Below are 26,297 nucleotides of genomic sequence, written 5' to 3'. Positions count from 1 at the left end.
AGGGGCAACTTATCAAAGGGCTATGAATTTAATCTTTCATGACATGATAGGCAAGTCTGTTGAGGTGTATGTGGATGATATAGTGGTCAAGTCCATTAAAGAAGATGACCATTTCGAACAGTTAAGATGTTCGTTTGAACGAATGAGGCAATATAAGTTAAAGTTGAATCCCTTGAAGTGTGCATTTGGTGTCAATGTAGGGAACTTTCTTGATTTCTTAGTACACAAGAGAGGGATTGAACTTGACAAAAATAAAGCGAAGACCATCTTAGAAGCCAAACCACCTAACAATAAAAAGGAGTTGCAAAGGTTTCTAGGCCAAATAAATTTTTTAAGACGCTTTATTTCTAACTGTGCAGGGCGAACTAAAATCTTTTCGCCGCTATTAAAGCTGAAAAATCAGGACGAATTCGTCTGGAAAGAAGAACATCAAAAGGCTTTTGAAAGCCTGAAGACATATCTATCAAGTCTACCAGTGTTGGTGTCACCAATCCAGGGACGGCCAATGAAAATGTATGTATCGGCTGAAAAAGAATCAATAGCTGGAATGGTCGCACAGGAAGACCAATTTGGTGAAGAAAGGGCAATTTATTACTTAAGTAGACGGTTGACGAAATGTGAATGTAATTACTCTGCTGTTGAAAAATTGTGTCTAGCACTGTATTTCACATGTACAAAATTAAGGGCTTATTTACGGTCCGTAACTGTTTATTTAATTTCTAAAGTAAATTTAGTCAAGTATATGTTCTCGCGTCCTATTTTACACCAAAGGGTAGGCCTTTGGACACTAGCTTTATCAGAGTTCGAAATACAATATATACCTCAAAAGGCAGTCAAAAATCAGGCTTTGACTAACTTTCTAGCTGATCATCCATGCCTTGACATGCCTGAAGAAATCGAATTAGAAATCAATTCGTTCGAATTAAAACCTTGAGTGTTGTATTTCGATAGGTCAAAAACCTCTAAAGGTGCAGGAGTGGGGGTATCATTGATTAATCCTTTAGGGATTTGCTACAAGTTTGCATTCACCTTAGACAGAATGTGCACCAACAATCAGGCCGAATATGAAGCTTTAATTGTAAGCCTAGAACTAATGGTAGATATGGGAATAAGAAATGTGATCGTTAGGGGCGATTCTCAATTGGTGATCCATCAATTGATCGGTGATTTTAAATGCCAAAGTGATTCTATTATAAGTCAGTACGAGATCGCCCAAGAATTTCTAGAAGAATTCGATCAAGTAGAACTCCAATGCGTTAATAGGATATAATGACATGGCAAATGAGTTAGCCCAAATGGCATCAGGGTACTCAAAGGTTTTGAATTGGAAGTCTACTTGTGAATATGGAATCATATTGCCCGTGATTCAAAGAAGGGCGAGAAAAATTGAACTTCACTGTATAGTTAGCCCAAATGGCATCAGGGTACTCAAGGTTTTGAATTGGAAGTCTACTTGTGAATATGGAATCATATTGCCCGTGATTCAAAGAAGGGCGAAGAAAATTGAACTTCACTGTATACAAGATGGAGATGCAGTGGATTGGAGAACAGAGATTGAAGGGTTCCTTAAAGAACCTAATGGAGGGATTAGCAGGAAGACAAAGCTATGTTCACTGAATTACACACTAATAGATGAAGAATTGTTTAAGAAACGCTCTGATGGTGTATTACTAAAGTGTGTAAGTTTGCAAGAAGCCAAGACGATCATGGTTGAAGTGCACGAAGGGATATGTGGAGCTCATCAAGCTGGCCAAAGGATGAGATGGTTAATTATTAGGAGTGGATATTTTTGGCCAAAGATGGGAGAACTATGTGTTCAGTATGCAAAGAGTTGTTTAATATGCCAAAAACATGGTCCAATACAAAGGGCACCAGCACGAGAGATGGCACCTATTATCAAACATTGGCCGTTCAAAGGTTGGGCGATAGATCTAATAGGGAAGATCTACCCTCCATCGTCCAAGCAACATACTTTTGTTATAGTTGCAACCGACTATTTCACCAAATGGGTAGAAGCGGTACCTTTAAAAGAGATCACCCAGAAGAATATTATAGAGTTTATTCGTGATCACATTATTTATAGGTTTGGAATTCCACAAACTTTAATGGTAGATCACGGAACATCTTTGAATAGGGATCAAGTGAACAAAATTTTTAGCGAGTTTGGGGTTAAATTAGTAAACTCCACACCGTACTACGCTCAATCCAACGGATAAGCGGAATCTTCTAACAAGATTCTAAAAAATATCATCAGAAAGATGATAGATGAAAACGCCAGAAATTGGCACGAATGTTTAAACAAGGCCTTATGGGCCTATAGAACATCACCTCGGTCAAGTACCAAAGTTACTCCTTTCCAACTTGTTTATGGACAGGAGGCCGTTTTGCCCATGGAAATCAACGTGCAATCAATTCGAGTGTGCTTGCAACATAAGTTGAATGATGATGAGTATGCCGAATTACTAGTTCAAAATTTATGAAGTTTAGATGAATTGAAGTTGGACGTCTTAGATAGGTTGCAAGTTCAAAAACAAAGAATGGCTAAATTTTATAATAAAAAAGTCATAGCCAAGTCGTTCAGCCTGGGTGAACTAGTTTGGAAGACGATACTCCCTTTGGATGCCAAGGATCCAAAGTACGGGAAGTGGTCGCCCAATTGGGAAGGACCATACAAAATAAATAGTGTGTTGCCTAATGGAGCGTACCACTTGGAAGATCTAGACGGCACCAAGCACGTAAGATTCATTAACGGCAAATATTTAAAAAAATATGTTCCTTCTTTATGGGAATGTGAACAGATAAAAACATAACCAAACATTCTGGACGATCAAAAGATAATAAAGACAGAGCGAAATACGTTCGAATAAAGTTCTTTATTATCAAACGTTCATTACAAGAATACAAAAGATACAAATGATGGACGTGCTACAAAATACAACTAAAGTATCTCCCGATTGATCGCTGAGTAAGCTTCACACCGCCTTCCTAAATGCATCGCTGCAATGGTGGGATTGATGAGTAAGAGGGTGTACTGGCCCTACCGCTTTCCTAATTGCATCGCTGCAATGGTGGGGTTGACGAGTGAGAGGGTGTACTGGCCTCACCACCTTCCTAAATGCATCGCTGCAATGGCGAGGCTGAGAAACACGCTCAGCAGGCAAACTGAGAAGCACTCTCAACAAGCAAAGTGGCCCACATGCAGCCCAAAAATTGCCTCCCATCATTGACTCCTTGTGAAGAACAAAGAGACGATGGGAAGAATTTTGCAAGAAAGAACTTCGCTGCTGGCCAGAAAATATTTCTTATACCTCCCATACCAAATGTGACATCAAGGTAAATATAAGGCGGATGGACTAAACAGTCCATTTTTGGATCAGGTTGATCGTCAGAATGCCAAGAAATGGTAGCAAATGGGTTTCGAATAAGAAAATGAAGAGATGAAGATAGAGGATGAAAAATGCGAAACATTTATAGGGGGATGAAGATGAAGAGATAGAATATGAACAGCCACATTTCTGTCTAATAGGCGGAATTAAATGGCCCTAAGTCTTGGGAACAGTAGTGGGAATATCAAAAGGGAATAGACAAGATTCTTAGTGCAAAGCAGTTAAGTGATTAAAGAATTGATGATTAGAAAATAAACGTCAAATAAATGCACAAGAAGTTAATGTTCGTTAATAATGAACAAAGTTACAAAAGAGAAAAAGACATCGTCTGTCTTAATTACAGTCTACCCCATAAGGAACGAATTTGTTCCCTAAGTTTTTCCCAATCCTCGTTCTGCCGGGAGGAAGTGATGTTCAATTCAGCTGCAACGTCATCATCATCAACCTCCAACTTCTTGTACTGTTCGACCAAGGATTTAGTTCGCTCAATCCCCTGAGAGGCGTTGCTCTTTTTAGCATCCATCCTCGCCCTGCAATCTTCCATTTTGGCTTGAAGTTCCCTCATCTGAGCAGCCAAGTTAACCATCAAAGAGTCTTCAATCATGACTTCGGAAGAGATTTCTTTCAACTCGTCCTTAGCTTTGTTGATCTCCATGCGTAAAGACTCTTTCTCAGCCACAGCTCGAAGATATTAAGTGCGCTTGGCCTTTAGTTCAGCATTCTTGGCCAGCATAGAAAGGACCTCGGAGTGAATGACCTTCAATGTCGCTTTAAAGTCGGCAGAAAGACTGAGCGACGGAAGCGTCAGTGCTTGCTCTAACTTCGCACTCAAGTGCTCAAGTTCATCCTTGTGTCTGGCAGCACTAGCTCTTCCAATGTCAATATCCATGAAGGATACGTACTCAAATACCAACTCCTTCAAGAACTTCAAATCATCTTCTAAAGAAGCAGCAGGATAATTAGATGGAGCAGGACGAGGCATTTGGACCTGCCCCCAGGAAGCGAACAAATCCTGGATAGAACTCACAATCCTGTCAGCATCCTGCAAAGAAGGTTGCCAATATTAAAAATCCTCACTACAATGAACAAGGTGGAAATAGAAATGAAGCAAAAAGAAAAACTACTTCGTCGACAATCGTAGAAGATGGCGCGCCCTCGGCCAAGCTTGCCACCAGCGACTCATCCATTCGTGAGGACTTTCCCTTGTCCGAGCGAGACGATGTTGCCACAACCGGCGGACTCATAGGAGTATATGCAAAGTTCAAGAGCAACAAATCAGAAACCAATAGCACGAGCAAAGGTAAGACATCAAAAACTGAATTACCTTCTGCTTCGATGATTGGGGGGTCGACACCCTGGGAAGAAGGTGACTCATCCATGGGTTGTGATGAAGACTCTGGGACTGAAGATGTATCTTTAAGCATGGTCCCATCACCAACCGGTTTGGATGAAGTAGCCTCAGCAGAGGATGATGGAGCAGGAGTTGTCGATGCCAAAGCCTTTGAAGGGGAGGCTGAACTTTTCTGAAAAGTCCAAAAGATCATCAGTACACAGAAAAGTATCAAATGTGGAAAAGCATACTTGTAAATAGACTGATTTAATTACCTTCCTCCTGACGATAAGAGGGGCATCATCATCATCCTCCAGAATGGGAGATGCTGAGGCTAGCCGTTTGCGGCTTAAAGCACTCTTGGCCGTAGTAAGCCTGGCGGGGAGAGAAGAAGATGGACGAGCAGATTGTTTAGTACGACGAGAAGGAGAGGGGCTTCGAATAGACAAAGGAGTGACCAAAACAGGAGGAGGAGAATAAATACTCGGTTGGTCTAATGAATGAAAGGCACGATTGGCCTCAGTCGCAAATAATCTGCGCTTCACCGATGGCCAGAGTTGTTCAAAAAGAGGGTGAGTAGCATGACAAGAATTAAAAGGGGCTGATGAAAAGTGGCTTGATAAATGGAGGTTGCGAATGTTTATAGCCTCTGCTTCCACCTTATTAATGGTATGAAAACGGTCAATTAAACTCTTCGAATAGCAAAGAGGAACAGGCCAAGTTTGGCCAAAACCAAGCTGACGAGCAAAAAATTGGAGAGCATAAATTTCTACCCCCGCTTTGGCATTGGTCCCAGTTAAGATATCATGGAAAAGCTCCCTCCCAGTTAAAAACTGGATCCAAATGAGCAGGGAGGTGCTCGCGCTTTCTATAGTGGAAGGAGGATGTACATAGTTTGGAGTCAAAAAAGGAGGAAAAGGAAAGAAGGAAGAAATTGAATCTAAAGAATAAAAGAATGAAAAAATGTCCTTTCTGGACATATTTATAGGAGTTAAGGGCTCCATAGCTAGCCCGTAACAGTTAGCAGAAGGACGAGAAATGGATGGAGCACCAAGCGATGGAAAATAGGATCTCAACCACAGTTGAGTAAACCAAAGAGGTCCACTGCCAGTGGGAGATGCACCATTCTTCAATTGAGCTTGAAGAAAAGCCATACCTCTATAAAGGGCAGCCAAAAACAAAGAACATAAATTCAAAGGCCTGCCACGCGCCAATTCGTGCGCTATAGGCAAATAACTCAGAGAAGGCTTTATACTTGGCACACACAAAACATATTTACAAAGCCAAACTAAAAGAAAGGCTACTCGCTCAGCATGGGTAGGCTCAGCGCTCCAATGATTATGGAGGGTTTGCAGGCTTGAATAAGAATCGGTGTAGTTTTTACCGAACTGTGGGGCACCACCAGAAACTAAGATACCTGGGAAAATGGTATCGCCCAAAGGTGGTAAATTCACCAGGGCCCCAACATCCCTTAACGTAATAAACATGGGGCCAAGAGGAAAAATAAAGGTGTTGTACTCAGGGGACCAAAAACTCAAGGCAATCGGAAAGAGCGCTGAATCAAAAGTAGGGGGCGAATAGAGACTTCTAACAAATCAGAAATCCTAGCGCTATCAAAAAGTGCCTTAGTAGGACAATGACCCACAAGGCGAGCATGCCACCTACGAAAAGCTACATCAGATTTAGGCCAAGTGCGAATACCTTTTTCGCTAAGTGGCCCCAGCGGCAGAGAGTTTAGAAAAGGAGGGCCATGAGTGCAAGGAAACAGCTGGCCCACCACCGCCTGTTCAACTGCCTCCGCATTGTTGAAGAAAGGACCCAAGTAAAACTCATTACGTCCAACGTCGGCAGGCGCGAGAAAACTTGGGGTTATGTATGGGCGACTCAGAAGTTTCTGAAAGTCATCAAAACTAAAGGAATCGCTAGCTTGAGATTGTGAAGCAGCCATTGGAGAATGAACGAAGCTTTTCAGGGTTACGTAACAAGGAAGCAAAAGATGAACAGTGAATCGTGAAAGAGATGCAGAAAATATGAGGCGTGGTTTGGTAGCAGTGAAATGGCGTGTTTGGGGTTTATAAGGGTTTGCAAAACGACGCACTTTTTCAAGTTATAAAAGGAAACAATGATTGAAATTCTTGAGAATTTCGAACGTCGCTGGAAACATGAAGTGAATATGGCAAAATTCAATAATTATTATTAATTCTGCCATATTGGGGGGGTAATTGTTGACACATAAAAATTCAACCCAAATCGAACAGCCTAAGGAGTAAAGCCCAATTGAAGGATCCCCAAATCGAATAGCCCAAAGAACGAAGTCCAATCGAACGAATCAAGGTGAAAGCCCAAATAAGGGGCCCAAGAATGCGGTAACGCCATCGCCCAAGTTTGTAAGTCGCCCAGAATCTGAACGAATGGAGTGTCATACGGTCGCCCAGAACTGTTATTCTACTCTCGCCCAAACCTTCAAGTCGTCCAAGGTATCAACAAACATAACGCATCGTGGTTATCAAGGAATGCGGTTATCAAGGCAGTTGTTAAAGTAGCCTTATCACGTTCCACGACTCAAGGAATTCAATCGAAAGCAGTTGAACGATGAAAGATAATGGCAGCAGTTAAAAGGCAGTTTCATGACAAAATGGCCACTACAAAGAAAGTGGGTAGTTATAGGACGATCAAACAGTTTTTAGGGTAGTTAATCACAAAGAGATCGTCTATGAGGTATAAAAGGGAGAAAGGACGCAGAAGCAAAAGACCGAATCCAAAACTCTCGAACAGAAAATATGTCATTTTCATTTCCTTAGCTTTTAGACTTAAACATTTTTCTTTCTGTAACTCGTGTGCTTGCGCCCCTTGGAGGCACGTTGTTTTTCATTCCCAATTGTAAAGTTCATCGCCAATAAAAAAACACCCCTTTTTGGGACTTTGTCTCAAGAGGTTTCGTCCCTTACACAACCGTCTGATCCTTTTTAATTGTTAGCGACTTAAACCGCGAGAAACAATTGCTTTACCATTAAAATGGCAGACATAGGCAGTCACAAGAACAGGGACGAAGGTGAAAAGTTTCCAGACTGAATAAATATCAGTAATATCAGGAAGCAATCTGGGCATTCCAATAGAGCCTTTCACCAATTTAAACACAGAGATGTATGCAGTTATGACTAGGAAAACAAATGCCAGAATAACTGCTAAAGCAGAGGTGTATCTCAAAGAATCTGCAGGCATAGAAAGCAGAACTTAATTAGACAAGAAAAAAAAGCCAGAAATCATTAGAACTTACGGGATAAAACTTTATTCTTTCCAAATTTATATCATCAATTTTCATATGAATGTGAGTGTCCAATATCTGCTTGTCAGCATTTTATTTATTAGCACAAAAGTGAAAGACTACAAAATAGAGTTTCGTTCTTTTTCATCATTCAATAGGGTTTCAGAAGTCTTGACATTGGAATTTTTTGTGTCATCTTCAGATTTTATGTCAATGTAATTATATTTGGCAAAAGAAATCCTAATCACTTGTTAAAAATCTTTTTAAAGTTTTCTAGAAGTTTTCTGAATTTTATCAAAAAATAAAAAGTCACGAAACTTGTTTTCAAAATTTCAAAACTTCTCCTAGAGTTTCCGAAGAATCTCAGTTTGCAAAGCTTGTTCAAAACCGAAGATAACTATTCGCCTGAAAGATGTCAGAGAAGCAAGCACAACAAAATGTTGGGATCGACAGGTTGTAAAGAATGAAGTTAATGACGTGATATGAAGTTAATATGGATTGCAACAATATATTAATATATATCAAGGTTTAAAGTAAAGAAGAAAAGAGAATTAAACGCAGAGGCAAGATATATTATATTAATTGACAATGTGAAGAGAATACAACGCCACAACAATATTGGCTTCTACTAAACTGAAAGAGGAGCCACATATTTATAGTACACGAGTCAAATGCTAAAACTAGGCAAAAGATGGAAATTATGAAAAAAATCACGTAAATAGGAAAAAGACGTGTCCAAATTAATATCTTGTGTCAGAAGACCAAATTTTGTTTTCTTATTTATTTATTTTTTTATTCAATTGATTCCTTTCTTTTCCTTCTTGATTCCATTAAGATTTCTTTCCAAATCTTTGACCAAATTTTAAGGCAATAATTAACAATCTCCATCTTGACTCGAAATTTTGGTACAACGAAATGACCAAACTCCTCAACACAGTAACAAAAAGTCTCCATCACCAAAACCATCTTCCTCTACAAGGCATCCACAAGCGACACCTAAACCCAAATCCCGGGCTCCCAAAATTCCATCAAGGAATTAACGTTGACTAAACAGGGTCAAAGCACACCCTGTAGCAGAAACCAAATCAAGTGCTTGATCAGAAGGCCCCTTGTCAGAACTGTCACCTTTAACGATCCTAAAAGCATTACAGACATCAATAACACCACCGTACCTACTCTCCATGAGTCCACCCCTGACATTTGAACACAGTGCAACTGCTGAAATTGGTGATAAAGTAGAATCACTAACGCTCTCCCTAATAGTGTTCTGAACCGATCCAGAGCTCGTCACAAGAGGTATAGTACCAAATTGTATATCCACCACGGTACTGAACTTGTCCCGAGGTCTCAAAATTGGTTCTGCACTTCCCTGCAATATGTACAATTGGGATCTCTTCCGTCTCTCCAGTACAACCTGGACACCCCTTCGAACCTTCAAGACTCCACCTCCACTAGAGAATTTATACCATTTTGCATCTAGGGTACTCAGCGAGATGAGATTCCTCTTTAGGTCTGGAACATGTCGAACTTAGCCAAGTGTTCTAATCGTCCCATCCTGCAACCGCAATCTGACTCGACCGATTCCGGCAATATGGCAAGACTTGTCGTTCCCCATTACAACTCCACTTTACTGAACAGCCTCATATGTCTGAAATAAATTCCTATCGGAACACACATGGTGCGAACATGCCGAATCGAGAATCCACTCCTTGTCAAGCTTAGATTCCATGTCAGAAACCACAGTCAACATCACATCTCCGCCATCCGAAAATCCTCGATCACATTAGTCTCGTCCGAATTCCATGATTGTCCCCTATGATTTGCAGCTAAATCACCTTTAGCCTGTAACTTCTCACAATCCTTCTTCAAGTGTCCTCTCCGTCTGCAGTAGAAGCAATACACATTGCTGCTCTCCCTAAATCTGCCTCTCCGTCGACCACCATGAGATACAAGAGCCTCCCCATCACTTGATGTAGCTCCAACCAGATGCTTCAGCTTCTCCTTTGAGTGCAACGCATCATAGACATCATCTATAGTCAACATGTATAGTACCCGAAACGAAACATAAGAGCCCGCCAGCGAACATAACAGGATCAAGGCCAGATCGTCTTCATCATATTTAACCTCTAATGTCTCCAAATCTGCGACAATTTCCTTAAACACGGCAATATGGTCTTCCAACGACCCTCCTTCTGCCATTCGATGGGAATACAACTTCTACTTTAGAGCCAATTTGCTAGTAAGACTCTTGGTCATGCACAACTGCTCCAATTTCAACCACAAAGCAGCAGCAATTTTCTCTTTCAAGATATCCTGCAGAATATTATTGGATAGAGGAAGATGAATCAATGACAAAGCCTTCCGATCCTTCCGTTGTTTCTCCTCCATTGTCCAATTAGCTGGCATCTTCTCAAAACCTAGCAAAACATCGTCCAAATCCAACTGCGACAAAATAGCCCTCATCTTTACTTGCCACAACGAAAACCTTGTATTGCGATCCAACAGCGGAATATCAAATTTCATGGCAGTCATCTATGAAAAACTTCAACCAATCCACAAAAGATCCAAGCTCTGATACCACTTGTTGGGATCGACGGGTTGTAAAGAATGAAGTTAATGACGCAATATGAAGTTAATATGGATTGCAATAATTTAATAATATATATCAAGATTTAAAGTAAAGAAGAAAAGAGAGTTAAACGCATAGGCAAGATGTATTATTAATTGACAATGTGAAGAGAATACAAACCCACAGCAATATTGGCTTCTACTAAACTGAAAGAGGAGCTACATATTTATAGTACACGAGTCAAACGCTAAAACTAGGCAAAAGATGGAAATTAGGAAAAAAATCACGTAAATAGAAAAAAGACATGTCCAAATTAATATCTTGTGTCAGAAGACCAAATTTTGTTTCCTTATTATTATTATTATTATTATTTTTTGATTCAATTGATTCCTTTCTTTTCCTTCTTGATTTCATTAAGATTTCTTTCCAAATCTTTGACCAAATTTTGAGGCAATAATTAACACAAAATTTTTCACAAGAAAAAACAAATGAACGACCATTCCACCAGTGTTCTCCAAACCATCCCTCCAACAAACCAGAATGTTGAATCCCATTTGAATAAGTCCCAGAAAGCACATCACCTTCACGAATTAAAAGACATAAAAGGCAAAAAACCAGTTCATATAACAAAATCCACAATTCAGAACCTTATAAAATCACAAAAAAAGAGTAAAAATCATGGAACACGTACCAATGATGATGATGTACACAGTTAGTACACCAATATTATTGATCACCACACAAACTTCTAAAATTCTCCTTCCAACATTCCCAAATGCATCCCCCATAATGCCTCCGTAGGAAACAACGCCACCGGCCTTACTGAACCTTAACAACATGCCTACGGAAAACTCCATGAGGACTCCAACAAACACTATGAACCAGGCGTAAAACTTTCTTGGTGGCAGGCAGTGCCATGATTCCAGCACCAAATATGGTAGTGGACAAGTTAAACAGTGGACCAGCAAATGAAGCCCCATTGAATTCTTGATCAGCAGTTGTACTTTTTTCTGCATTCTTGTGCAAAAGTTTGATTTTTTCATCAGAAATACAAACAGAAACTGCATTTTTCTTCAATTTTCTTGTGGACTTCTTGTTTTCCTTATGCTAATTTATTGCTTTGATTGTCATGGTTTGATTTTGCAAGTGAAAATATTGAAATGGATGGAATAAGATGATATTGTACAAATTCTTGAAGCGTGTGGAAGAAGAACATGTACAAGAAGTCAAGAACAATAGAAATTTTTAGTTTTGAGTAATGTTGTTCATGGTCATCCTATGTGATAGTTCGTGCCGTCGCTGACTTTGAATAATATAACTATTTAGTTTTACTTGGTTGTGTATATATAAGAATGGCCACTCGGTAGGATGATTGGATATCATTGAACAATATGTAAGGAAAGTTACAATTCTTTTTGTTACACTCTTCAGCCTAATCTAATAATAAACACCGAAAATGTAGGCCCAAACTTTTTTTTTTATACCTAGGTGTCCACCTTACATCGACTAATTCTGGGGTCTACGATCCATCCCCTCTTCACGCAAACCAGGTAAATCGTAGGTTGTGTCCCAAACTGACCAGAGTCCAAGAGTCCCCCCAACCGAACTGCCAAAGTGCCAAGCGAGTCAAACGCATGTATACACCTTGCCTTCCAAGGATATCATGCCTTCAGGGAAATATCCTACCTTTCAGAAGAAAGCCTTGCCTTCAAAGAACCCCATGAATCGAACCCGAGACCTCTGAATTGCCTGCCTTGAAGAACTCTATCCTTTGTCAGTTGGGATATGCCCCGGGGAACAATGTAAGCCCAAACTTGATTTCATACTTTGAGGTTGATGGGTAGGACTGTAAGAACTACAGTCAAGCTAAAAGCATGTCCAATAAACTCTTTAAAAGTGAATTTTTATTTTATTTTAAGGATAATTTACAAAAACATAGATAAAATATGGTGGTAATTGAAAAATATTGATTTTTATTAAATTTTGCAAAATTACAACGTCCATGGCATTAAAGAAAAATCTGACAATTGCAGTTTAAATAATTATTTTATAGTGTATGATTTTTTTTTCTTTTCCAAATTATAGCATTTAATAAATTTCAATAATTGTAACTTATATTCGTCTTATTCCCGATTACATTATATGTAATTTTTTGAAATTGTAATTTATCTCAATGATAGGGTTGTATTAATCATGTTGCTATATGTTAATTATTGTCGCATGCATAAATCGTAGACCACAATTATAAATTATTACGATTGTACTATATGTATATTCCAATTTACAAATTTGATTGCCAACTGATGATATGATGATATTTGATTGAGACAATATCTCACCATAATAAAAGAAAAATGTCACTTTTTTCTGTATCTTTGTCAATCTACAAAAAAAAAAAAACCTGCAAGTGTTGGTGTACAGCAATCATTTTCAATACTCTAATCTCCAAATACAATACGGCAGTGATATATGAGTGAGCTAGCAAGCAATATTTTGCATTCCACAATCTACATCAATTGCCAATTATATACAAAGACAAATGTTGTAAATACTCGATTGCTAACTCTAAACAATTACAAAAGTTCCAAATACTCATAATAAATTTTCTTGAGCATGTTCACACAATCGTGAGGATCTGAATGGTGGATTAATGGCATATCAGAATTCACAGTGATTGAGAAAATCTTGATCACCACCATAAATTCCTATTGCATCATAATTTTCATCACCCTCCAATTCTAGAGCAAAACAAATAGCAAGACATAACAAAAAATGAAATAAATAATATTTAAAAATATAGGCCAAACATATGAAAATATTATTATTAAATTTAATAAAATTGCAAGTTTCAATACTATATTATTTAATTTATTCATATTATATTCAATACACACACACTGAGTTGGTTGAAATATATAAAAAGTTTACTCATAATTTAAATACGCTTCCTCTTTCAAATTTAAGTCTCTTGAAAATATTCTAAAACCCAGAGAAAATATTTTTTGAAGACACCAAAGTGCTACTAATTGTGGTTGTGAGATGCAAATTACATATGATTGAATCTTAAATCATTCGTTGTCGTAAGTAACAACAATATACGGATATCGTTATTACGGATAGACCATCACATGTGGCATTTCATACTTGTGAAGTAAGTAGCTGATCTCACAAGTTAAAGTGTGATGACACTTAAATGAATACGTGAATATTTTGTTATAGAACAAAACATTGGAAACCCGTTAAGATATTCCACACGGATAACTATTTAAGTGTTAATGGTTGATCTCTAATGTTCGGTAGTGAAATTGGTCATTTGATTTGAGGTCATCATAATGCCTTATATGAGGACGATCATACTTTGATGATATTGGACGTTGCTCTGCTAATGACCGTTAATACGATATCATTCGGATATATCATCATAAAAAGGTTGTGAATGACCAAAAGATGATTGGTCACTTTTGGATTATAAGAGATTATGATCCACATTTCACTTAGTTAAGTTGATAACGAAATCTTTGGTTAAAGTGTACTCATAAATTGAAAAGAAGTTTTTCGATTTATATTAACTTAATAGTGAAATGAAAGTTATGATCGATAATCGAGATTGATACACTTTCATATCTTGCAATTGATCAGATTATATTAACAAAGGGATTATAGTTTCACGGTAAACGAACAAGTTTGATTTTGTCATACCACATGACATTTCCCATAACATGTATTGTTCTGACACATTACTAGATGCCAATTTGGGACGATGAATATGAATTGGTGATAAATTAAAATGGTGTTTTAATTTATCAGTTTCGATTATATCAAAATAATAATTTACGTCGTTAGGTATCGTGATAAGGAATGTAATAGGTCACACACAAAAGGAAAATTAAAAGATTGCGATTTACTAATTAATTAATTTAATAAGCGTTGGATAAATTAATTAATTTGACAACTTATTAATAGACCTGAATAAATTAATTTGATTAATTAATTCATAGACCAGATTTAATTTAATGAATTAATTAAATACTAAGTCGGGTTAAGAGACTAGCCAAGCCTGTTCGTGCTTATATATATAAGCTGCTAGGGTTTAAAAATTATAGAGATTTTCATTCATCTTGCTAGTACAAGAAAAGTAAACCCTAGTTCTCATTCGTGTATGAATTTTCATTGAAAATTGGATAATTGAACAGTTGTGAGTGACAGATCAAGGTTGTTGTAACAAAAGTAACGCAAAGGAGTTTGCAGGCTTCGATAAAAATATAATTTCTATCACAATTTCTATTTAAAGACAAAACAGATCTTTGATGGCAATTAAAATTTGTTTTATTTTTTGCTGTGTATAATAAGTAAATTCCCAACAAACTGTTGAGGACAATCGTACCAAAAATCTGATAAAAGATGGGGAACTGATGCCCTCGTCAAGCCCTTCAAGGATCATTCTCAGTCCTCACTTCTGACGCCTCGACAACGTGAGTTTTCGAACCATCAGATGAGCTTGCGTCAGACTCTGTAGCATTTTCAGTGGATTCTGCTTGAGTCTGCCCCCACCTTCCTCCAAGGGCCATTGCCATCAGATCGTATATCATGTTGCCATTGACAATAATCAAGGAAAAAATTGTTACATTGCAGATTAAACAAGACTATTACCCAATCAGTTGTACTGGACGACGCAAAAGATCAGATTTTAACTCAATTCTTTTTCTTTGATAGCATTTAGTCGTGTCTAATCTACTATATTAAACACGCAATTAAAGTTTCCTTCATAGTTACAGCGAACCCATTGGAGATCGAGGCTGTATCATACAAAAGTTCCACAGCCCTCTTAGCATCAGTGCTATCTGGCCCATTCTTTCATGTAGCCTGAAAAAATGAAATGTAAAAATTAAATTAGGTTCAAAAATAACAATTCAGCAATAGTAAGAATGCCTGGATCGAACTTTTGCAGTATATCATTAAGATCTGGTCGACAGCGCCAACGATAAGGTCATTCCAGAAAGTAAGATGAGCTTTTAACAATTTATAAGATTCATGTCTTCTAGTGTTTCCAATTTAATGATTTTATTGATTGAAGCAATATAAAAGGCAGAAAAATAAATTTAGGGGGTGTTTGAACCACATTATTTTGGTAATAATGCATTCTTGAATAGTGTATTGATGAAAAATATGTGGTTAAAAAATGAGGAATTTTTTTTTATTTGCGTGTAATATTATTTTATTGAAAAATATGTAGTTGAAATGATGTCAAATTATTGTTAAATAATGCATTTTTTTGAAATAATGTGACTCAAATAGGCTTTTAGGCTATAGAAGTTACAAGTGTGATAAGCTTAAACACTTAGACTCCAGAACCAAGCACACATGGTGATAAGCTTAAATGCTTAGACACTTGCACTTTTGCCATGTGATCACTAAGTAGTTGTTTTATCCACTCGCCAAGAAGATTAGACTCTTAGTTTCCGTTTCTTTAACCACATCGTCATCACCTGTCATATAGAAAAAAGGATAAAAACCATTACACGCAAGGAAATCAACAGCGCAACATTTTTCCCTCCCAACCATTGCAAAGAAAATCAACAAAGACTTTTCAGAATTTGGCATGGGGAATTAACAGTTGAATTGGGGTTCGAAGTCATTTGAACGTCATTAAATATTACTAACCAAGTTCCAAATCTTCCTTGCCGATGTCAAAAAATTTATTTTCCTTGTAAGTGATGCAGGATAAAGAATAAGGAAGCAAGAAAGTTGGAAGAAATCGGAGAGAATGGGAAAAGAAACTGAAGAAGAAGCAGAAATTCAGAGAGAAAGGGGAAGGAAGAGGAAAGAGATAGCATTGGCTGCAAGCTAAAACCAATTTCAACTCATCTGTTGTAAAAAGGAAAGTTCATTAGGGTTTATTGGTGAATGACAATTATACCCCTGCAACCCTAAAAATTATTATCGTCGTACCTCTGATTCTACCCTATAAATAGAGGGCTTTAGTTCTTAATAAAACACAAGTCTATTGATTTCTCTCTATTCTTTTCTCTTTTCTTTCTTTTTACAACACGTTATCAGAATGATAGCTTAATTTTTCAAAATTTAGTAAATGTAGTAATTTTTTTTATAAGTATAAATATTTATCATATGTACCAAAATTAATTTGGTGTCATGTGAATTCTTTCGATATACATGTACATCATAACAAGGTTGTTTATTCTTCTTTGCTTTTCGTTAGTATACATATTAAGCCCCTGTTTGATTCCCATTACTTGGTAATGAAAATGGATAGAATAGTATTTTTTTGAAAAATGAGTGGTTGAAAAAGAGGGAATTTTTTTTATTTACATGTAATATTATTTTATGGAAGATTGTATGATTGAAAATAGGAGAGAGAAAAATAGAATATAATGTAATGTAATTTAATAGGGGCCAAACGGGGGCTAATTTTAATTCACTTTTATACTTGTAATATGTACACATATCAGTTCATGTCTTTTATTCATACTCAATCATTTTTTTCATGCATTATTCAGTATTAATACTGTCTTTTGAATTTGTCATATAATAGTTCTACGTTTAATATATGTGAAATTCACGTGCATGTTTAATATTTTTTGCATGTTAGTAAAAAATTTAGCCAATAAAAGATGTAGTCATTTTTGTTAACTTCTATGTATGGAGATTCTTTTTTCTAATACATGTTTGGTAATTAATTTTTCCATATAAATTCATATCATGTTTATATGGTAAGATATAATGTTTGGAATTTATATATATATAAAAGTTTGTTCGATTTTCACGTACTTCATATAAATTAAAAATAATGAAGCTTTATAATACAGATTAATTGTTGAGAATATTATTCGTAGATCTATCTACTACAAATATTTTGTTGTTGCTCTTGAAGTAACACAATACGGACATACCGGTCATGAAGAATAATTTGTTATTCTTGAAGAATCCAACATTCATGGTTATTAAAGTTCATATGATGGTAATATTCTAGTAGAATATTAACTCTCTCTCGAAGAGCGGATTCCATGAAATTCAATTTATTTCCTGATTTAAGAAATTTCTTAGATCGATATCATAGATGAGTATCTTGTTGTTGCTCCTGAAATAGCACAACATTACATGAACAATATTTTTTTTTAATATCCCAAAAGAATATTAATTATAAATATGTTTATTACAAATATTTTGTTGTTGTTCCCGAAGTAACAAAACATTATTATTAATATTCCAGAAGAATATTATGTTTATTGCTCCTGAAGAGCAGATTTTCATACAGATAAATATCTTATAATGATAACATACTCCTATAGAGTTAATATTTTTAAACAAGAGTTTGTTGGCGTTCCTGAAGTAGCACAAATTATTAATATTCTAAAAGAATATTAATTGTTCCAGAAGAGCATGATATTACAATTTCAATATTCCAGAAGAATATTGACTCAATGTTTCTGAAGAAGTATAACTTAAATTATATTTATTTTAAATGAATATAGTGTTGATATTCTCGGAGAAACACAACCCACGTTATAAAAATATTCCAAAAGAATATTAATTGCTCCAGAAGAGCATGATATTACTAATAGACATATTCATCTAAATTATGTGCCCGACCATTCCCAAAATATGTGACCACCACGTGTGCAATTCTCCTTCGTGGTTAATGATTGATATCCAAGGTTGCAACCACCCAAATTTATCATCAATTCCTTCCTGTACCATTTTTGGAGGTTCTGAGGCAATGCTGTCTGCGTAAGTTTACAATTCATCTTCATATTCGATAGAAGGTAATATTAATTTTACGCGTATATGTATGCATAATTATGTCACGATATCTAGTTAAATTTTGGTGACAAGTTTTAAGTTTATATTAAACAAAGTGGGCACTTAATTATTGCAGTTTGTAATTATATAAGTACCATATATTAAATTATGTTCATAGCTAAATGTCCATTACTATTGTTTATCGTTTGATTAATTATCTCGTTCTTACCCTTATAATACATGATTTTAATACTCATATATTTGTCTACTATAAAATATTTTTGCTCTTGAATTAGCACATTATTATTAATGTTCTAGTAATATTTTACTTGCTTCCGAAGAGTATAATTAAAAAATTGTATTTTTACTTCTGAAGAGTAAATTCTTGTATAATTTTCAATATTCCAGAAGAATATTGATATATTGCTTTTAAAGAAGTAATAATAAAACATGACGTAGCACACATTTTGAAGAATTATATCTCGTTGTATACTTGAAAAAACACAAATAATTCAACACTGGCTGTAATTTTTAAAAGGAAAACAATTTTCTTATTTTATTAATATTCGAGAAGAATATTGATTTATCGCTCTAGAAGAGCATACTATTTGGTGTTTCAATATTCTCAAAGAATGATATGCTATTGGAGAGCACGTCATTATAATTTCAATATTTTTAAGAAAAATATTGATATATCGTTCCAAAATAAATAAAAATAATATAAACTAGTATTCTTGAAGAATATAGTATTGTGTTCCTAAAGAAACACAAATTTATGCATATTAATATTTTAGAAAAATGTTATGATTAATTTAAATGTGTCAATATTCCTGAAAAATATTATTCTATCACTTGTAAATAATTATAACTGATATATATCAATATTTCAGAAAAATATTTATGTATTGCTCTTGAAGAAGCTATAATTCATGTTAATGTGCTCTCAAAGTATCACATTTTCGAAGAATATATCATTTTGAATTTATGTTTATCCCTAGAGGAAAACATACGACTTATGTCACGTAAACATTGATCATTATATGATTATATAATATTTAATCATATTTTTCGAAATTAAATAATTGTATTATATCTTATATTGAACCAGAAGTTCAATTTGTTTGGCATGACCAGTTGGACCATCACTGGATCAACAATGATGCGAAATCAAAATGAAGAACTAGAAGATTCTTCAATCCTATAAATTTCTATATATCATTTGTTCTCATTATCGACAATTGATCATTAAAGGCCATTAGCTAAAATTGGAATTGAATTTCCTATATATCTGAAAATTAATTAGGGTGGTATATGGGGCCCCGTCACCCACCACGTTGATCATCTAAATATTATTTGTATATAATAAATTTGATACAAATACTAGATGATTGCACGGTATTTGCAACCTGAAGTTTGCGAAATTATTGCTCAAATTTTAAACTATGAGCATAATTTTCAAATTAAATAATCGAAACTGTGTATTGTTAATACTAGTGGGTATAGATCTCAACATTTTAATGAGTGCTTTTTGAGATGCCGATAAATGATTTAACAAGCTTGTTTGTTAAACGCCTCCAATTATTTAATTGAGAAAAATATATTTTCCATTTCCGTTTAGGGAATGTTATTACGTATCTTGTCAATATCATAGTTCTTCCTATTAAAATTGACTTATGGTCAGAGCCTAAATTTTTCATCTAATTATTTTGATAGTGCAGTATGTATAAAATTGATCCCCTACAATCCACTGAGATGGAAAGTAATGAATACTGAGAATAAATGCGTAGTATGAACTCTTATTACAAATGGTAATATTTTATAATGCAGTAAAAATATTTGTCAATTTAATTTGACAATTATCTCAGCATTAGGGGAGGAATTAAAAAGTTTAAAATAATGTATAAATGTATTATCATCTAAATTCTCGCTAAATATCATTCGAACTAGAAGTTTGAAAGAGAATTTATTTAGATACATTTATTGATCAAATAGATCAACAATATCTCACACACCAATTTTTAATGCTCCAATACGAATTGATGTCTTAAGGGACAATTTGTTAGCATTATATTTGATATATCTATGGCACGCTTGAAGCGTGATGGTGTTTGATTCTCGTACAAAATTCTTCAAACGAAAATAGAGCAATTAGTAAAGATGGTTTCATTAAGGAGGTATATACTCTTAATGAGTATTTAGACATAACAAATTATAAAACCCCAGAAGAGGTTCAGGTACCTGATATATTGAAAATTGAGATATCTTAATAAGTTATGTCATCATGGAAAAAGAGATAGAATCGAACAAGAAAAGAAAAGATTGTCGATAATAGTTTTACACATGATGTGCTACATCATATAGCGAAGAATCGAAATAAATTCGTTGAAATATATCGATCAAAATAATGATTGGCCAAATAAAATGGATGCGATTATAGTAAAATTGAACTTACTAGAGAAACTTGAAATTTCTGGATATACAGTTCAAACACTAAGAGGTGTATACTTGTGTGAAATGAAAATAGAAAAGGTAAAGTCGTAATGTGAAATGTACAACTTTTTACATAATAAATTTCGCGAACACTTGTATACATATATTAGTTATCATGTGGTGGATGTAATCACAGGTATTTACATTGTTAGTGTGATAATGCATAAAATTTGATGTGCCTTTAATAAATATGATTATAGATAATTTATTTTGTATTATTTTGATACCATTCTGGAATGATTGAATATGCCTAAAGCATAATTCAAGTGATATTATCATGAGGGGGAGTAAATACGCGTTGTACTCTTTTTCCCTTGACCAAGGTTTTATCCCATTGGATTTTCCTGACAAGGTTTTTAATGAGGCAACTTTTATAGTGTATTCAAAAGAATATTGTACTCTTTTTTCCTTCATTAGGATTTCTTCCCACAATGTTTTTCCTAATAAGGTTTTAATGAGGCATATTCTTCGTGTAATTAATGTCTATAACATGCAAGACATTTACCCTCAAAATAATACATTATATGTATGAGACTCTTGAAGAAATCAACAAGAGTTATTTTTCGAATTATCATGTTACTACAGTTATCAAAGAATGATAAATTATCCCTTACGAAGATGGTGTTATTTGAAGATTGTACAAGACAACATGAGACATTTCACCAAAATTATAATATTAAAGATAGTGATGTACAAGGCAATGATGAATTAATGCAAGAATTGAAATCAAGGGGAGTAGCTGTACTCTTTTTTCTTCGATCAAGTTTTGTCCCACTGGGTTTTCTTGACAAGATTTTAACGAGGCAGCATCTTATTACTCCAAATTATTTTTACTCTTTTTGTTGGCATTTTTGTCCCATTGGGTTTTTTTCTAATTAATCTTTCAATGAGATAGATATTTTATAATGTGTTATTCAAGGAGGAGTGTTGTAAAAAGGAAAGTTCATTAGGGTTTATTGGTGAAGGACAATTATACCCCTGCAGCCCTAGAAATTATTATCGTTGTACCCCTGATTCTGCTCTATAAATAGAGGGCTTTAGTTCTTAATAAAACACAAGTCTATTGACTTCTCTCTATTCTCTTCTCTATTCTCTCTTTTTATAACATCATCATAATTATCAATTGAGTTTTTCTAGATTAATTACAAACCTTTAAATAGAAGAAAACAACCCTAAAGCATAAGGGATTGAGCCAAACCCATATACAAGTCCAATAAAACATAAAATCTAAATAAATAGACATAAAACATAAATAATTGGCCCAAACAAACGGCCTAACAAAGGATGTACACAGTAACTTTTCCAGGGTGAGAGAAAAACTCGACCTTGTCAAGTGGGTAAATTGCAAAATACTGCTGTCAATCTGATACCCAAAATGCTTCAAGTCATGCCAAGGTGGATGATCTTTCTGACGAACCAAATTTCGAAATTCCATGATTGATAATAATGAAAACTACAGCTTATTCCCAAGAGTATGATCTGACCAAGGGGGACGGTCTTTTCTTTAAATCAAGTACTGATACTGAACTCCAAATAACAAACACTCATGTAGCTCATCTCCAAAATTTTTATATGATTATGCATAATGAAATTAGATATAGCATCTATTCTTTAGCAAATTAGATATGGCACCTATTCCTTTACAAAGCTCAAGTATCTTGGAAAGTGCAAGTAATCAAATTAGCACTATCTTATGAGAAATTTAGCCTGCACCTCATGGTGGAAAATGAACTTGAATTGAATAGTAAACAAAGTGAATAGACATACTTTTAAGTAATAATAAACCTAGTCTTTGGGACGAAACACGCTACGAATAACTTAAATTTAAGAAAATAGCAGAACTAAGGTACTCCAAAATCAATTGTACAGGTACAAAGAGAAAGGTTGATCCAACATGTTCTACATAACTATAATTTGTCAATAACATATAGTATTTGCATGTGTAAAACGAAAAACCAAGACCACGAATCAAAAAGAATTTAATGACTGTTCCTCTACATTTACTCCAACATTCAGTCAGTCTTATGACAAAACAACTTATCAGAAGGTAGATCAAGCATGTCTGATGTACACACACACGGGTCCTATTTGCACCTTTTTTGAAGACAGAAGAAATGATATACCAAGATCACTCACAAAACAAACTTCTGCTTCGTGAGATAATAAGTAGAAAACAGCAGAAATCATAGCACGTTAAATGAAAGTTTCAGAAGTGAATGAAACCAATAATTAATTTATAATAACACATCAAGAAAAGCATTTTGGACTTTTTTTACATGTTTTTTTCTTTATTTTATTGACTAGTATAGAAATGATATATATCAAACCTTAAGTAGTTAGTTCCCAATAGAAAAAGGCCGTAAGATAATATCTAGAGTTTAAAATGAGAGTCCTGGAAAAAAATTCAACAAGTACCAGCTCAAACTCACCCATATAGGATTTTTTCATTGGCTAGTTCCCGTTCCCAATCCCAATCTCAATAATTTTCAGTTTTGTTCATTTTAATCTTCTACTTTTCTTCCTGGAGACGACATAAGATTAAATGGAACTAATATAAATAACTCTACAGAACTGAAAAATCAAATAGTGAAAGAAGTGCTTGTAACTGAATTGTGCCTCTGGTATATCTTCTCCCTCTTTGGGTTCATCCTCTTCTTCTACCTGCCAAAATTAACGCCAATAATTAACATCCAAATAACTGAGCATAAAAATCCCCTAAGTAAAGCCAAGATAAGCCGTTAACACTACAAGAAGTGGATTCATATATTTCTAAAGAAAAATTCTGAGTGTACAGAAATTTTTTCACAGGTTGTGTATAATATAGAGACGGACAAGTGTGTAGGCCCCATGTATAAAAAATGCCAAAAGTGTGCGTGGGTCTAGAATTGTGAATTTTCTGTATGTGTTCTGATAAAAATCCTTCCATACATGTAGAAGGGTCGATTTCTAAATATTTTATTTTCTGTTTTTCATAATTGGTCAACTTTCTATAATATATTACAAGATAAGGATCTATACTACGCCGTAAATATTCCATTTTCTTTTCTGGATGATAAAGAAAAACCTGACTATCATAGGCACCTCATCTTATAAGAGCTGATATAAATTTCCAACATTTCTACAATTCTACGTATACACATTCCTGACACGAAAACTGAGCTCATTCACAGACTAATAATTTTTGTACTCTGTGCAATTGCCAGCCTCGCGAAGGAGATATACTTGGTAACCGTCCTATATGGTGCGATAACCGTACAGGACTGTATGACTTCCAGTCATTGATATAATTAGTATGGATATTCTAGTAGATAGCAATAATTTGCTCTTCTTTGACATCCTTAAAATTTTAAAAATATTATTTTGAATAATATTTTTCAAAGAAAAATATGATTAAATATTAGTAAAAAGTTTTAAATTACGTGTAAAATGTTTTATTTTATAAATATATATTTAAAAATGAATGTATAAAATAAATTAAATTAAAGTAAAGTAGGTCAAACACGGCAAAAAGAGACGGGGAAAAAGGATCCAGGTGGGGACACCAACTTTATTGAGATTAAACGTGCTCAAAGGGCATACTCCTTTCACACTGATTGTTAAAACATCCATCACTCTCTTTCTCTCTCTCTCACACACACACACACACACACACTTTCTTGGACAGTAACAATGGCGAGCTCGAAAAATGGCGTTCATATCTTAGTGTTTCCATATCCAGCACAAGGCCACATGCTCTCACTTCTTCATTTGACTCACCAACTATCCATTCGTGGCGTAGCCATAACCATTTTGGTTACTCCTAAAAACATTTCAATTCTTACCCAACTTCTCTCTGCCAATCCTGCAATCCAAACCCTAGTTTTACCTTTCCCAGAACACCCCAAGATCCCCACAGGTGTAGAAAATGTTAAGGACATTGGAAATCATGGAAATGGTCCTATAATCCTTGCACTAAGTAAATTGGAGGGGCAAATAATAAAGTGGTTTACATCTCATAGTAATCCTCCTGTTGCAATCCTCTCTGATTTCTTTCTTGGTTGGACTCATCGTCTGGCCGAGAAAATTGGAATTCCCAGAATCGCTTTTTACTCTTCTGGGGCATTTCTTACTGCTTGTTTTGACAGTCTCTGGAGAAATCCCGAGGCTGTAAATCCAAGGAGTGAAATCAAATTTGAAGATTTACCAAATGCTCCGAGCTTTCCATGGGACCAGGTTCCTTCATTGTTCCGGCGGTATAAAGAAGCAGAATCAGATCCCGATTTGGAGCTGCTGAAAAACAGCATGGCTGCAAATGGTTTGAGTTGGGGGTATATTTTCAACACTTTTTATGAATTGGAGAATGAGTACTTGGAATTTCTGAGTAAAAAAATTGGGTATCAGCGAATTTATAGTATTGGGCCACTGAATTTACTTCATGGACCTGAACAGATGAATGTAAAATCTGATTCCAATAATGGCGAGGTTTTCTCATGGCTTGATGGGTGTCCTGACGGGTCAGTTCTGTATGTTTGTTTTGGGAGTCAAAAGGTTCTCAAGAAAGTGCAAATGGAGGCTTTGGCAAATGGGCTCGAACGGAGTGGAGTCCGGTTCATTTTGGTGGCAAAGCCGTTGACAGCGGAGCAAGTGGCAGAGGGTTTTGGATCTGTCCCTGAGGGGTTCGAACAGAGGGTTGTGGGCAGAGGGTTTATTATAAGGGGGTGGGCACCGCAGGTCCATATACTGAGTCACCGAGCGGTGGGTGGGTTTCTGAGTCATTGCGGATGGAATTCAGTGCTGGAGGCTATAGCAGCTGGCGTGATGATATTGGGGTGGCCGATGGAGGCGGACCAATTTGTGGACGCGAAGCTTATGGTGGACTACTTGGGAGCGGCGGTCCGAGTTTGCGAGGGCGGAGACACCGTTCCCGACTCAGATGAGTTGACTCAGAAGATTACCGAGTCAATGAGTAGGGATAGAACTCATAGAGTTAAAGCCATGGATTTGAGAGACAAGGCCATGGAAGCAGTGAAGGTTGGAGGGCGTTCTAACAAAGATATGGATAGGCTTGTTAAAGAACTAGACCAACTGTTGTATCTTACACGCCCAAATAAAAATGTATGAACTGTACTAATAAAATCTTGTTAAATTATAATGCATAGAGCATGTTTGGCAAGAAAATATAGCTTTCTTATAAGTTGAATTCCCACAAATTGGGTGACCAAAATCCATAAGCCTAACTTATATGCCACTTAATTAAATACTGTTCATTTGGTACAATTTTTGTTTTGATGAGTTGAAAATAATTTTTAATTTGATGTAAATTTTGGTGCAGAGTTGGAGATTAGAGATGGTTAGCTAAGCTTCACTTACTACAATCTAATCATTGAGAACAATTGGGCATAAATCTCAAGAAAAAATTGAATCATTTTTCAGATCAATTATGGACTTGTTTTACCTGTACGCAAAGGGATTAATAGTAGTAATAAGTTTTACAAATCTGGAGGTTAAAATGTTTATTAT

The 26,297-nt window shown here is 35.4% G+C and overlaps 2 protein-coding genes across 2 annotated transcripts; one reads left to right on the top strand and one right to left on the bottom strand.

Moving 5' to 3' along the window:
- Positions 1-7,689: 7,689 nt before the first annotated feature.
- LOC111398345 (amino acid transporter AVT6A-like) lies at positions 7,690-11,771 on the bottom strand. The gene is made up of 2 exons (XM_023025263.1): positions 11,242-11,771; positions 7,690-7,928 (listed from the first exon to the last, which is right to left on the bottom strand). The coding sequence occupies exons 1-2, from the start codon at positions 11,615-11,617 to the stop codon at positions 7,690-7,692; spliced, it is 615 nt and encodes a 204-aa protein (XP_022881031.1). The 5' UTR covers positions 11,618-11,771.
- Positions 11,772-24,365: 12,594 nt separating this feature from the next.
- On the top strand, positions 24,366-26,025 carry LOC111398936 (UDP-glycosyltransferase 89A2-like). Its single transcript, XM_023026104.1, has one exon. It carries the CDS (start codon positions 24,468-24,470, stop codon positions 25,896-25,898), a length of 1,431 nt encoding a protein of 476 aa, XP_022881872.1. The 5' UTR covers positions 24,366-24,467; the 3' UTR covers positions 25,899-26,025.
- Positions 26,026-26,297: the final 272 nt, after the last annotated feature.

The sequence above is a fragment of the Olea europaea genome, chromosome 8, assembly GCF_002742605.1.
Source record: "Olea europaea var. sylvestris chromosome 8, O_europaea_v1, whole genome shotgun sequence".
In the NCBI taxonomy this organism is placed as follows: domain Eukaryota; kingdom Viridiplantae; phylum Streptophyta; class Magnoliopsida; order Lamiales; family Oleaceae; genus Olea; species Olea europaea.
Note: the sequence above shows the minus strand (reverse complement) of the source record. Positions and strands in the feature narration are given on the sequence as shown.

What these genes read in the sequence shown, in the direction of transcription:
- LOC111398345 (XM_023025263.1), bottom strand. Translation starts at nt 11,617, where the DNA reads ATGCAGTTTCTGTTTGTATTTCTGATGAAAAAATCAAACTTTTGCACA. An exon ending in TGTGTACATCATCATCATTG is followed by an intron (nt 7,929 to 11,241) that starts GTACGTGTTCCA and finishes CTATGCCTGCAG; the next exon opens with ATTCTTTGAGATACACCTCT.
- LOC111398936 (XM_023026104.1), top strand. Translation starts at nt 24,468, where the DNA reads ATGGCGAGCTCGAAAAATGGCGTTCATATCTTAGTGTTTCCATATCCA.